Genomic DNA, 12,625 nt, shown 5'->3' with positions numbered 1-12,625 from the left:
ACCTTGTTTTTCAGATGGGATCTCCCATTGGCCTGGAGTTGGCAAAGTAGGTTAGGTTGGCCGGTGATGTTAGCTCTTGTCTCTGCCTCTTCACTGTGGAGAGTCCAGCTCCACCCAGCTTTTTACACCAATGACAGGATTGACTCAGGCCCTTGGGCAGTGAAGTGTGTTGGCTGTGCCTGCCAAAGCGTCTTCATCATAATTATTGCATCTAGTGTTTTTGTTTTTTTTTTTTTTTTTACTTTAATTATCTAGCATTTTGATTCAAAGACATAATATGCTTTGTAATTTCACACATTTAAAACAATGCTTTTATGTATTGCTTTTCTTTTATTTAGGTTAAATGTAAATGTTGCACGTTATTTGCTTGCTTGCCTGAAAGTTGTAAGGGTGGAGGGGTGGATCTTTTTGCCTTCTGAATAAAAGGCAGTTTAGAGACCTTCAGGGCTACAGTTGAAGATCAGCTGTGGCATCCATATTGGTTTCATGCTGCCCTCTCACTGGGGGAAGAGTTAGATGTGTAGCTGGGCTTTCATTCCCTCCCTCCCTCCCTCCCTCCCTCCTTCCCTCCCTCCCTTCCTTTCTTTATTCTTTCGCTTATGGATTTTAGTAAAAATAAATAAATTGAAGAACTTTATTCCAACAATTTTTCTTTTACCAGTTTTTGGTTCCTGATTGAACACCGTCATCTCATTCCTCAGAATGTTCCCTTTCCTGGGCCAGCAGGAAACTTGCCTCATTTTAAATGTCATATTAACACCTGTTACGTGGGTAATTAGCCTAGGGGAGTGGTTATTCCTCAGAGATGAGCTCTCTTCTGTTGAACACTCTGTAGGGAGAACTAATTAATTTTTAAAAACTGATTCATTAAGAATGGCTTGAAGAACTAACCAGGGTTTCCAGTGCAGTTTAGGATCCTAAAAGATTCCTAAGGGGTGTTGGTGTTGGTGGTTGGGAGTGGTGTGTGTGTGTGTGTGTGTGTGTGTGTGTTGGGTGTGGGGTGTGGACCCGTGTTCTGATCCCTTTAGGGCCCTCTGTGGTGAATCAGCATCACTACAAACACAGGTGGATGCTGGGGTGGTAGTGGTTCTTACCCGAGGAGTCCAAAGGGTAATTAGTTTTCAAGTGAAAAGAGGAAGGGAGGAAGGCAGGCCCAGGTATTGCTAATACTTCATTTTAACACAGACTGTTGAAAGTGCAAGCTGTGTCTTGGGTTTGTTTTCTTGAATTCTACCACAGGGCAGTTCCTCTCCCACTTCCAACCATTGTGCCTTCTGTACACAGCCTTAGTCAAGAAAGCACAGTTTGTTTCCGGCTGCTGTAGTCCAGTCTGGGTAGCAACTCCAGCTTTATCTGAGCTGGGGCTGTGGGCAATTGGCAGTGGATGGATGAGCCCCTCACTTGTGCTTAGCACTCACTGAATTCCAGTCTGGTCTTTCTTAGTGGTTTGCAGGCCTTTTCTTACAGTGGGTTTGGGAATCATTGCGTTGATGGAGGTGAGGGAGCTGGAATTAACTTGACACTGTGCAAATACACTTCCCTCCTAGTTTAGATACATGAAGAGGCTCTTAGTTTAAGTTGAATTAATGTTCTTCATTTTTTGGTACTGGAACATGTGCAGTGGTAGGGGCAGCCTATGTATCTTTTGCCTCCCGAACGAATGAATCAAGGTCAAGCAGTCTTCAAGGACATGGCTGTTCCGGCTCCATGAGGGGAAACAGATTTTCCCACCCTTTCCTGTCAAAGCAAACCCAAAGGGGGAAAAAAAAGTTGACCAGAGGCCTGTGAGGATGGATTAGTGGATAAAGTGCTTGGAAATGACCAAAAACCATGTAAGAGTGGAAGCAACAAAGGATTCTCCAAAGTTATTCTTTGGCCTTCAGAGGCGCTATGACTTTAGAAACTGACAAGGATGCCCAGGCGCTGAGGAGCCCACTTCTGTGCATAATTGTAGCCCTTTCCAAGCAGCCAGGTGGGGACACAGCCTGAGGTGAACCTTCAGGAAAAGGGTCAATGGCAAAGCCTAAGTTTCTGGCTTCAGCAACTGGCTTCTTGGAAGTGATTTGTGACTCTGACCTTGGAGAGGGAAGGGACGGATGTCAGAGACACCCATATAGGACTTTAGGGGGACAGACATCCATATAGGACTTTAGGGGGACAGCTACCTGGATTTGTAGCCTAAGGAGGGACATATTTTAATCTTGCGGATAGCAGCTGAAGTGAGTGGAGACCGGCAGAGGGCCGAGCTTAGGCCCTCTTCAAAGTCACATAGATGAGAGTGGTCCAAGGAAGCAGACTGAAAACAAGAAAGCCCAGGGAGGTGATGGAAATGACAGGAGTGTGAAGGAAGGCAGGGAGGGGAGAAACTGTGAATGGGAGAGAATCCTGCTAGGAGCTCAGCTAAGATGGCACAGGAACCTCTAGAGTGACACTGGAGAGCCTGCTCTGGCATGTGCTGAAGTCAGGGGCCAGTGTGTAGCCTCTAGGTTGTGAGTGGGAAGTTAGAAGTGACGTAGGAACTCTGCTAAGCATTGTACCTGTCGGGGGCTCAGCCGTTAAGAGCACTGGCTGTTCTTCCAGAGGACTCAGGCTCAATTCCTAGTACCCGCAACACAAGGCTGCTCACAGCTGTCTGTAACTCTAGTCCTAGAGGAATCTAATACCCTCTTGGTCTCTGCAGGCACAGGCATGTACATGGTACACAGACATACATGGAGGCAAAACACTCAGATGCATAAAAACAAATAAATAAATAAAATCTTTTTAAAGGGTTGTACCTGTGAAGAGAGAGAGAGCCACAGAGCAGGGCTGGCCACAGGGAGGAGTGGAAGTGAAGGGAGTGTGATAGGAGCAGGCTGAGAGAGGAGTCCACGTGATCATAGGCCCTCGAGGCCGTTCCCTGCTGTTGGTTTTATGTTTTGATCTTGAATCTGGTAGAACAGATTTAAGGGCAGAGAAGTTTGAAGAAGTTTTACAGGGAAGCTGTAATGAACTGTAGCACCACTGTGGAGGCTGGCTGCTCTTGCTGTCAGGGGGGGATGAACAGTTGTGCCTGTTCATGTCAGTCAGCCCAGCTGTGTGAAAACGCAGAGTAGTAAAATGTGGCCAGTGTGTCAGGAGGGGGACTCAGATCTGGACCTGTATACTCCAGCTTGGCTGTGGAGAGGTGGGGAGGCAGGTGGCGGGGGCGTGTTAATCAGCTCGCCTTACTGAAATGCATAGCCTAGCTAATTAAAACCTATGAAGAGGTTAAAGTTTGTCCTGATGGTTCGAGAAAGTCCATCCCCAGGCTGAGCCTTAGGGGAGAGCAGTTGATCGTGGAGGCACACGGTGGAGCAGGCAGCTGGCTCACTTTATGAGTCAGGCAAACTGAGAGGGCAGGTGGGTGTCCGCTTCCGAGGGTACGCCCCAACATGCCAAGAACCACTTGTGAGACTCTACTTCCCGAAGGCCCCACCCTCCTCTCCGCGTTACACTGGAAGTGTGGAGCAGCTAGGAGACACCACTCGCACTAAAGGAAGTTTCATGGACTAGAAGCAAGAGAGATACAGAATCTGTGAAAAAGATCGTGACTGACGGTTGTGTTTTCTCATTCTGTTCTCTGGTGCAGAGGTGATTTTTTTTCCAGGGCAGGGGGAGGAGTCAGCGGGGTTGTGTTTTACATGGCATCTGCAGCTTTGCCTTAGTTATTTGGTGGGCGATCTTAGCTACTTACATTAGGGTTAGAATGACACCGCGTGCTCATGTCTGTTGAGGTACTATAGGTCTGTGAAGAGGAGCTCCTTTTGAAGGTTAGGGTGTTGATGTAAAGAAATACATGACTGATAGTGAGGCGCCCAGCTGGCACCATAGTGGAGCTAAAGAAGCAGGGCCCTTTCAGCAGGGCTTTAGACTCCGTGCACGGCTGCCTGGAGGGCTACAGAAATATTCCAGCAAGAGTGAAGATGTGCCGAAGAAGGTGAAGTAGGTTGACGTCACAGCAAGGCACATTGTAAGAGTGGGTGTTAGATGGGCAGCGTGCAGGGAGCGAGCCACGGATGCTAGGGCTGGATTAGGGGTGTGGAGTTGCATGCCGAGTAAGTACCCTGGAGGAGCAGGGTTCTTGTTGCTTGGCTTATGTTTTAGGGGCCAAGGAATCGATAAGCTTGAAGTTGGTAAAAAAAAACAAAAAACAAAAACAAAAAACAGAGTTCCCTTCTTGAGACTGAGCATATGCTGGCGTACGTAGTGTTCTCTTTGCTTGTTTGTTCATCAGTGTACGTTATTATACCTAGCCATGGGTTTCTCTGTGATAGTCCAGTACTTGACTACAGTGTGGGCTCATCAAACCCAGCCTTCAAAATCCCCTCTTCTGGACTGCAGTTGAATCACTCCTACACCCAGGCTCTCACATGGTTCTGGCGTGTTCCCCTGAGCATCCAGTCATGGGGACTTAGGCATGTTCTTAGGACCTTGTACAGACCTACGGAAAGGCAAGCTTCGGAGGAGGAGATTAAGAAGCCTCAGGTTATCTTAGTATGTTAGGGCTGCTGTTGGAGATTATGAGTGGCTAGGGAAAGGGAGGGGAGGGGAGGGGAGGGGAGGGGAGGGAAGAGAAGGGAAGGGAAGGGAAGGGAAGGGAAGGGAAGGGAAGGGAAGGGAAGGGAAGGGAAGGGAAGGGAAGGGAAGGGAAGGGAAGGGGCCAGCACTGGCCTGAAAGGGCTCAAAGATTTTCACCTGGCAGGTGTTTGGAGACAGGTCCAGCCTGTGTGGCTCAGTGGATGTAGATCTTGGCTTTTGTAGCCTCAGGTCATATCAGGTTGATATTAATAGCCTCCGAGTTCACATTACAGGCTTGTTCCCTGCTTGTACCCAGGCGTGGTTTAGTCCCGCCAGCTGCTACTTCGATAGTGACTCTCAGCTTAGTTGTTTGCTGTGGTGTTAATTTGTCATATACAAATCCAGTTTATTTAAACAAACAAACAAACAAACAAGCTTTTAGAAGTATTCTTCTTTACCAAAAAAAGTTATCATTACAGGCAATTTCTTGGACACCAGAATTCCCTTTCTATGCAGTGAATACAATGAATGGTTTAAAATCTTAGCTCAGAGTAGTTTTCTCCCCTCACCCCACTGCACAGGTAGTTTGTCACTTTTATGAAATTAGGGAAGAAAGAAGGATCTAGAAGAAGGAGGAGGCTAACTGTCTTCCTTAGGGTTTCCTATCACTGCAATGAAACGCCGCTGCTGACCAAAAACCAAGTTGGCAAGAAAAAGGTTATTTGGCTTATACCTCCACACTGTCGTCCATCACTGAAGGAAGTCAGGACAGGAACTCAAGCAGGGCAGGGACCTGGAGGCAGCAGCTGATGCAGAGGCCATCCATGCAGGGTTGCTGCTCGCTGTCTTACTTCTCTATGCTTTGCTCAGCCTACTTTCTTATAGAACCCAAAACCACCAGCCCAGGGATGGCACCACCCACAATGCACTGGGCCCTCTCTCATCAATCACAAGTTAAGAGAATGCCCTACAGGATTGCCTACAGCTCTACCTTATGGAGGCTTTTTTTTTTTTTTTTTTTTTTTTTTTTTTTTTTTTTTTTTTTAATTGAGGCTGTCTGTTGTCAGATGGCTCTAGTTTGTTTCAAGTTGACACAAAACTGCCCAGCACAGTTACCATAGTGTATATGGTCATGTTTAAGGTAAGACTGCAAAGAGTAGCCGGCTCTGTACTGACAACGGCCCTGTTTTCGGCTGGCCCTGGTTTAATGGCAGTGGTTCTTATTTTAATTCATTGGCTTCTGTATTATAATTTCTAATGCAGCTGGCCCAGCACAGGCCTAGTCTGTCAAGAAGTATTTCATAAGCAGAAGATTTATCTAGAGGTGTGCCAGCTCTGTGGAATAATGGCGAAGCTGAAAAGCATGTCCCCATCTCAAAACCACTCTGGGCCACAGCCCCAGAAGTGCGGTGGCCCTGTAAACCACTCTGGGCCACAGCCCCAGAAGTGCGGTGGCCCTGTAAACCACTCCGAGCCACAGCCCCAGAAGTGCGGTGGCCCTGGTAAACCAATCAGGCACAGCCCCAGAAGTGCGGTGACCCTGTAAACCACTCTGGGCCACAGCCCCAGAAGTGCGGTGGCCCTGTGAACCACTCCAGGCCACAGCCCCAGAAGTGCGGTGGCCCTGTGAACCACTCTGGGCCACAGCCCCAGAAGTGCGGTGGCTCTGTGAACCCCTCTGGGCCACAGCCCCAGAAGTGCGGTGGCCCTGTGAACCCCTCTGGGCCACAGCCCCAGAAGTGCGGTGGCCCTGTGAACCCCTCTGGGCCACAGCCCCAGAAGTGCGGTGGCCCTGTGAACCCCTCTGGGCCACAGCCCCAGAAGTGCGGTGGCCCTGTGAACCCCTCTGGGCCACAGCCCCAGAAGTGCGGTGGCCCTGTGAACCCCTCTGGGCCACAGCCCCAGAAGTGCGGTGGCCCTGTGAACCACTCCGGGCCACAGCCCCAGAAGTGCGGTGGCCCTGTAAACCACTCCGGGCCACAGCCCCAGAAGTGCGGTGGCCCTGTAAACCACTCCGGGCCACAGCCCCAGAAGTGCGGTGGCCCTGTAAACCACTCCGGGCCACAGCCCCAGAAGTGCGGTGGCCCTGTGAACCACTCCAGGCCACAGCCCCAGAAGTGCAGTGGCCCTGTAAACCACTCCGGGCCACAGCCCCAGAAGTGCGGTGGCCCTGTGAGTCAGTTGTGGCATGACCTTGTGGTCTCATGAAGTATTCCTTATCATTCTTATACCCTCCAGATAAAAGAAGCTTCCAGAATACTTACCTATTATGCTCATATAATAAACTTCTCCATATCCTATCTGTTGCCTGGCATCTTATTTTTTTAATCATTACAATATTGTATAACATTGAATAATAATATATTATATTCATAATATTATACTAGGTACCGGAGAGTCATCTTTAACTCCATCCTAGGAAACCAAGACACAAATTGGTTTTTTCAGTTGTCTCTTGAACTTTCTTCCCCCTGCCTCATATCTAGACTGTTAGACCTTAAGTTACTGACCCGTCTTCAGAAACCTAAATGTTTTATTTGCTTATGGATACTTAAGTTGGAGTGAAAAAAAAAGTTAAGATGGAAAAGCAGCTTCAGAAGGTTGCTGTTTGCTCTAGATTCTACTTGCTCTAAATTAATTTTATATATTAATTAGAGCTCCAATGAAATCTATAAACTGCTAATCTTAGAACAGTGGGAAAAAAATGGTATTAAAACTGGGCCAATTTGATTTCCCAGAAGGGAACACTTGGATGTGGGATTATGTAATCTCTGCCCAGCACCCTTTTTGAGGTGCTCTTTCCTCCCTTCTTATCCTTATCTTCCCTTCCCCTCTGCTTATTTCCTTCAGTGTCTCCAGTCATTGGCTTCCTGTGAAACGGTTTTGTACCCTGGCTTTACTTTTGCCATTGGAGGCTTATTCCTGGGATGATAACTCTGTGAATCAGGATTCTAGGGAATCCATTAACTTCTTGTCATCTATCATGCCTTCCTTTAAGCAAACTGGCTAAATAGTCTCACAAACTTTCGATTGAAATTGTGAAAGGCCAAATGAAGCTGGCTGTGGGCTTGAGGCCACACGTGGGCCCCTTTAATTAGAGAGTGATTTGATGTTGGAGCCGACCGAGGCCCTGGATGCCTGTGGTGGTACTGTTTGTCTTCTGGAGCTCAGTCAAGCTGCCTTGTCCTTCAGAGCTTGGGGTAGGAAGAGATGGGGCCCAACTGAGCAGGCATCCATCCTGTGTGGGAAGGGCTGCAGGATTGTCGGGAGTGCAGTCCGCCTGAGCAGTTAGCAGCATGTGGCCATGGGGGAGCGGTCTCTAAAAATAGCTAGTGAGCAGTCTGCAGTCAGGTCCAGTTTCAACTCTGGAGCCCTTGGCCAGGCAGGATTGGTAGTCACGGTTCTAGCAGGGGAGAGCATGCTGGATGCCCCATACCTCCGGGGGACACCTTAGGTTTTTTTTTTTTTTCCCCTTCAGTATATTTTATGCATGGATTGAAGAAACCAAAATGGCTGAAGATAAAGGTATATTTCTCTTGTTTGGAATGAAAAGGGTTTGTACCTAGTTAACAACTTCTTACCAGATTTCCAGCTGTACTCTGTTCAGATGTTTTTGGCTAAGTGCTTTGTGCCATCCACATTTTCTGTCCTGAATTTCTGGAGAGATCTACTTTTCACAGTGGCTGGATTTTCATGGATAATCTGTCTTGAATTGGAATAGGTTTTGGTGTCCTAATTTAGACTGCCTTTTAATATATTCTACAATCACAAGCCACATTTTATAAACTGCTATAGTCTGACATGTCTGTTACAACAAACCTAGAGAATTGTGTGTTCAGATTTCATGTACAAGGATGGGAAATTGAAGGGGTATGTAAGTCTGGTCTTGTGTTGGTGAGCAGGCTTGGTTCGAGCAGGCTTACCTTATATGGAAACTGACCTACTTCCTGTGAAGCCGGGTGGAGGTAGGTGGGGGGGTGGGGGTGGTGGGTAAATGAAAAACAAAATAGAAGACACGAGGATTTTGTTTCTTAATTTGACGTGTTCATTCCCTTACTGTGTTGAATTTACTTTTTTTTGTATCTATATTTTTTCTTTATAGACAAAGGTTGTCTTTGAAATCATATATATCGGCTAGGTAATTTTGAGACTATTGAACTGCGTGTAAGGAATTGCTGCTTTAAAATTTTAAATGTTCTGTTTAGTATTGGTGTGAAATGCCCAGGCCAGTGCCCACAAAAACCTACCCATGAATGGTTTGCAGTTTACTTGATGGCAAGTGAGTTATATGACCCTTCTGTTTACCCTTTCCTCAGCCAGCACACAGTGGCTGTTTGTCCCTAAGCCTGGACTTCATTTTGGAGACTTTCCTTCTGACTGTTGGGACATTTGCTTGCCCAATGTTCTGTTCAGTACTGTGTGGGAACATTTTCTAATATGGAACATCATTTTGATGAGGCAGCATGGAAGAAAATGAATTACTTATCCTTAACTGAAGGCCTACTGAGATTTATTTTAATCTAAGAAAATAGCATCAACTGCTGGTTGATTTTTTTTTTTTTTTTTCCCCCCTCTGCCTCAGGATCTTTTTGTGACAATGTCCTGGTTTTGCGTTTGTTTGTGGAGTTTGAAACTCTTGGGAGGAGTTTGCTTTACCACACTTCTTTTGCTTGAGTCAGGAAACTTGATCTGTCCCCGGGAGCTTGGCATGCCACATTTACAGAGGGACAGACCGAGCATATGTTGTATGCTCCAGAAAGGGGCTCCTAAAAGACTTCTCTAGATCCCTAGCTCACGCTTAGCATTCCTCATGAGCATGCTCAAAGACTTAGAAATTATTCTCCTATGACTTAATGACGTAATGCTTTTAGCCTTCATGGGAACTAACAAGTATTAATAGCAATAAGGTTAATGATGCTAGAGTAATGCGCTGTTTGACATTGTAAAGGGATAAAGTATTTTTAACAATTTGCTATATTCTAGCTAATGAGGAGCAATAGGAAAAGACAGTGTCTGTGGCAACGTCCAAAGGCAGATAAGACAAGAACCCAGATTAGCGTCGTTTTATCATTGATTTTTAAATAAAAGTTTCAGCTTCAAGTGTATTTCACTTTTTTTTTTAAAAGGCTCATTTTTGTTTTTGGATTAAGGGTATGTGCACTTGAGTTTAGGTTCACACAGAGGCCAGTGATGCTAGAATCAGCAAGCCACTGGTGTAGAGCTGGATGTCCAGGCAGTGGTAAGCCACCGGTGTGGGTGCTGGAAACAGATCACAAGAGCAGTGCATACTCCTGACCACCGAGCCATCTTTCCAGCATACTTATTTGTATGTTGTATAAAAGTAAGAAAGGTTTTTTTTATATACCTTAGGGAAGGTGTCTTCATGTTTATAGAAGAGAGGTAAACTAAATACTGAACGCTGCTACAGAGTTTGTGGTGTCCTCCTGCCCCACAGAGCTTAGCTATCTTTCCTCTTATTTTGAAAAATTCCAGTGGTAGCTTATTTAGTATTATTTTAATGGTTTACATGATTGCTTATGCCATATAAAATATTGAAAGCTATGCTCCTCAAAAATAAAATGTTTTCTTTAGCCAAAATTTTATACACTTAGTTATAGGAATATACTTAAGCATACATGTGTGTTTGAATGTGTGCACACACAAACATTGAGTTACTTTTCTGATCTCTTGAAAATTTGATCTGATAGTGTGTTTAAAACGTGAATATTCATAAGATTGGAGAGATGGCCGATCCTATGAATAGGATTGCTCTTTCAGGGAAGCTGGGTTTGTGTTCAGCGCCCACCTAGTGGCTCCCAACCAACCATAGCTCCAGGACCTGATGCCCTCTTCTGACCTTCATCAGCACCAAGCACTCGTGTGATGCACAGATGTACATACAGACAGGATACTCATGCGTCAAATAAAATAAATCTAAGAAAAGAACATCCTTTTAACAAGTAGATTTCATTTTTCTTTTCTTTCCAAGCAATGCGTTGGAAAGGTTTTGTTGCCTGAAGCCACTAGTGCCCTTTTCTTAGAAATGTGTGTGGAGGTAGAAGTCAGGGTCTGGATGAAAGCTGATGGAGATGGGGGTCATGAAGGTCAGCCCTCACTCACTAGACACTCAGAGCTTAGGACCGTTTGCTGAGTTTTGACTGATGGGCGGTGCTGATGCTGGAGAACACCTTCCTCTTTCCCCTCAAACAGATGATGATTCCTGTCCCTGAGAATCCAGTGGTACTCAGGAGGGCAATGCCCATGTAAGAAGGATTTGGAGATATTTGAGAGAATAACCCTGGACCCTACCTGCTTTGGGCCTGAGAGAAATAAGCGTGTTAGCTACCCTACCGTATGAGGAACAGTCACACAGAATGAACAGTGTCGTGCTTAGCTTCTAGAGACACCTTCAGTAGAAACATGGGCAAGTTGCCCTGAGGGCCACATGTAGCAGTGCTCATGACAGTGCTGTGAGAAAAGCCCACCATGCCACACATACCAGCAGTGTCCTGCTGGCTGGTCAGATGGGGGAAAAGTTGCCTTTCTCAGATGGCCTTGGGAATATGATAATAACCTTTCAAATATATTTGTGGAATATAACATTCTTCTTAAAGAGAAATTCATATATGGTGCTAACTTTCAAACAGTATTGAATTTTTATACCCTTCTACTGACTTCCATGAATTGCGTTTATTTTGACTATCAGAAGATTATTTCTAAAAGGCACACCAAACATAGCAAACATGATAAATGATGCTTGGTGGACAGCAGTTTACAGAGCTGTTTCCCTGCATTGGGGCCAGTTGGCAAGGACTGTTTCCTGCCTGCCCACACCCTGCTGGATCTCAAGGAGGAGGAAGGGGGACTTGTGCTGTATTGCTTCTTTTCGTCTGTGATTTATGTTCCTGTGCCTTCCCTCTCCCACTCGCCTTCCCTCACTATCGAATGATTTTAGAGGGAATCGTTTTCTTCGGCACTTAACATGTTTTAGGGTTGTATACAGCATAAATAAGATAGAGGAAAAGATCCATATACATCTCTGATTTCGTTACATAAGTTGATATGCACTGGACTTCGAAGGTTATAGGCCGGGTTTTTGAATGTATGTTGTCCATGAGTTAGCAAAGGATATTGCTCTGTAAGAAAATAGGTGACCACCAGCACCAAGAAAAGGCGGTGTCCAGTGAAGGAGCTGGTGGAGCCGGAAGGCACCGTAAAGCTCAGCATAACTCTTAATGGGTAAGGGAAGCCACACAGGAGAGAAAGCCACAGATGTGGAGGGCAAAATGGAATGTCTGTCCCAGTGTCCAGGACTCTTGCAAAAGACTTGCAATATTGTATCAAAATGAAAATTGAACAGCTTTGGCTAGTTGGAAAGTTAGACAATGCAAGATAACAGTGAGAAATATCAAACTGGGCCCAGTATAATTTCCTTGGTATAGGAAGGCAAGAACACGAAGTTTCAGGAGTGCTTATGACCTACCAGTCAGTGCCTGTTAATCAGCACACGCAGGGAACAGGTGGCCGTCTGGACACAAAAGTGTTCCCACACAGACTGTTTTGACAAAGGACTTGGAAGGAATGTATGTGTTCTGCCATCATATTTAAAAAAAAAAAAAAGCCCATTAGTTTACTTCTGTTCAAAATTAAGATTATTTGAACACAGTAATTGAGATGGAACAGAAACTTCTTTGTGTTCAAAGTCATTATTTTAAGCAGTGCACTTTGAGAATGTATGTAAAATGTGTTTTGGAAATGATCCATCAAATCACTGTCAAAATTAACAGGTGGGGAAAGTGGCAGTCAGCCGCATGTTTGACATTTGTCTTTCTCCAAACAGAGGCAAAGCACGGAGGACACAAGAACGGGAGGAAAGGAGGGATTTCAGGAGGCTCCTTCTTCACGTGGTTCATGGTCGTTGCGTTGCTGGGCGTCTGGACATCCGTGGCTGTCGTGTGGTTTGACCTTGTTGATTACGAGGAAGTTCTCGGTAAGAACTAGGGTATGAGCTCTAGTGAGTTTGCATGAGGGACCTTGATAGCCCTTGGTTATCCCCAAGGTTTGTTGGGATCTCTCTGGGGTTATT

The 12,625-nt window shown here is 45.7% G+C and overlaps 1 protein-coding gene across 5 annotated transcripts in view; it reads left to right on the top strand.

Annotated features, from left to right (window-relative positions):
• The window catches only part of Asph (aspartate beta-hydroxylase), a 210,404-nt gene that overhangs the window by 29,495 nt on the left and 168,284 nt on the right, over positions 1 to 12,625 (top strand). For 3 of the 5 annotated variants that reach the window (XM_051160059.1, XM_051160067.1, XM_051160075.1), the window contains exon 2: positions 12,380 to 12,529. In XM_051160059.1, coding sequence (XP_051016016.1) covers positions 12,380 to 12,529 — 150 coding nt within the window. Of the gene's footprint in view, positions 1 to 7,975; positions 8,065 to 12,379; positions 12,530 to 12,625 lie in introns of those variants that run through there. The other 2 variants (XM_051160081.1, XM_051160089.1) reach the window with 1 other exon arrangement.

This window comes from Acomys russatus, chromosome 2, assembly GCF_903995435.1.
Source record: "Acomys russatus chromosome 2, mAcoRus1.1, whole genome shotgun sequence".
NCBI lineage: Eukaryota > Metazoa > Chordata > Mammalia > Rodentia > Muridae > Acomys > Acomys russatus.
The sequence above is the reverse complement of the archived record's forward strand: the minus strand, read 5'-3'. Positions and strand labels throughout refer to the sequence as shown.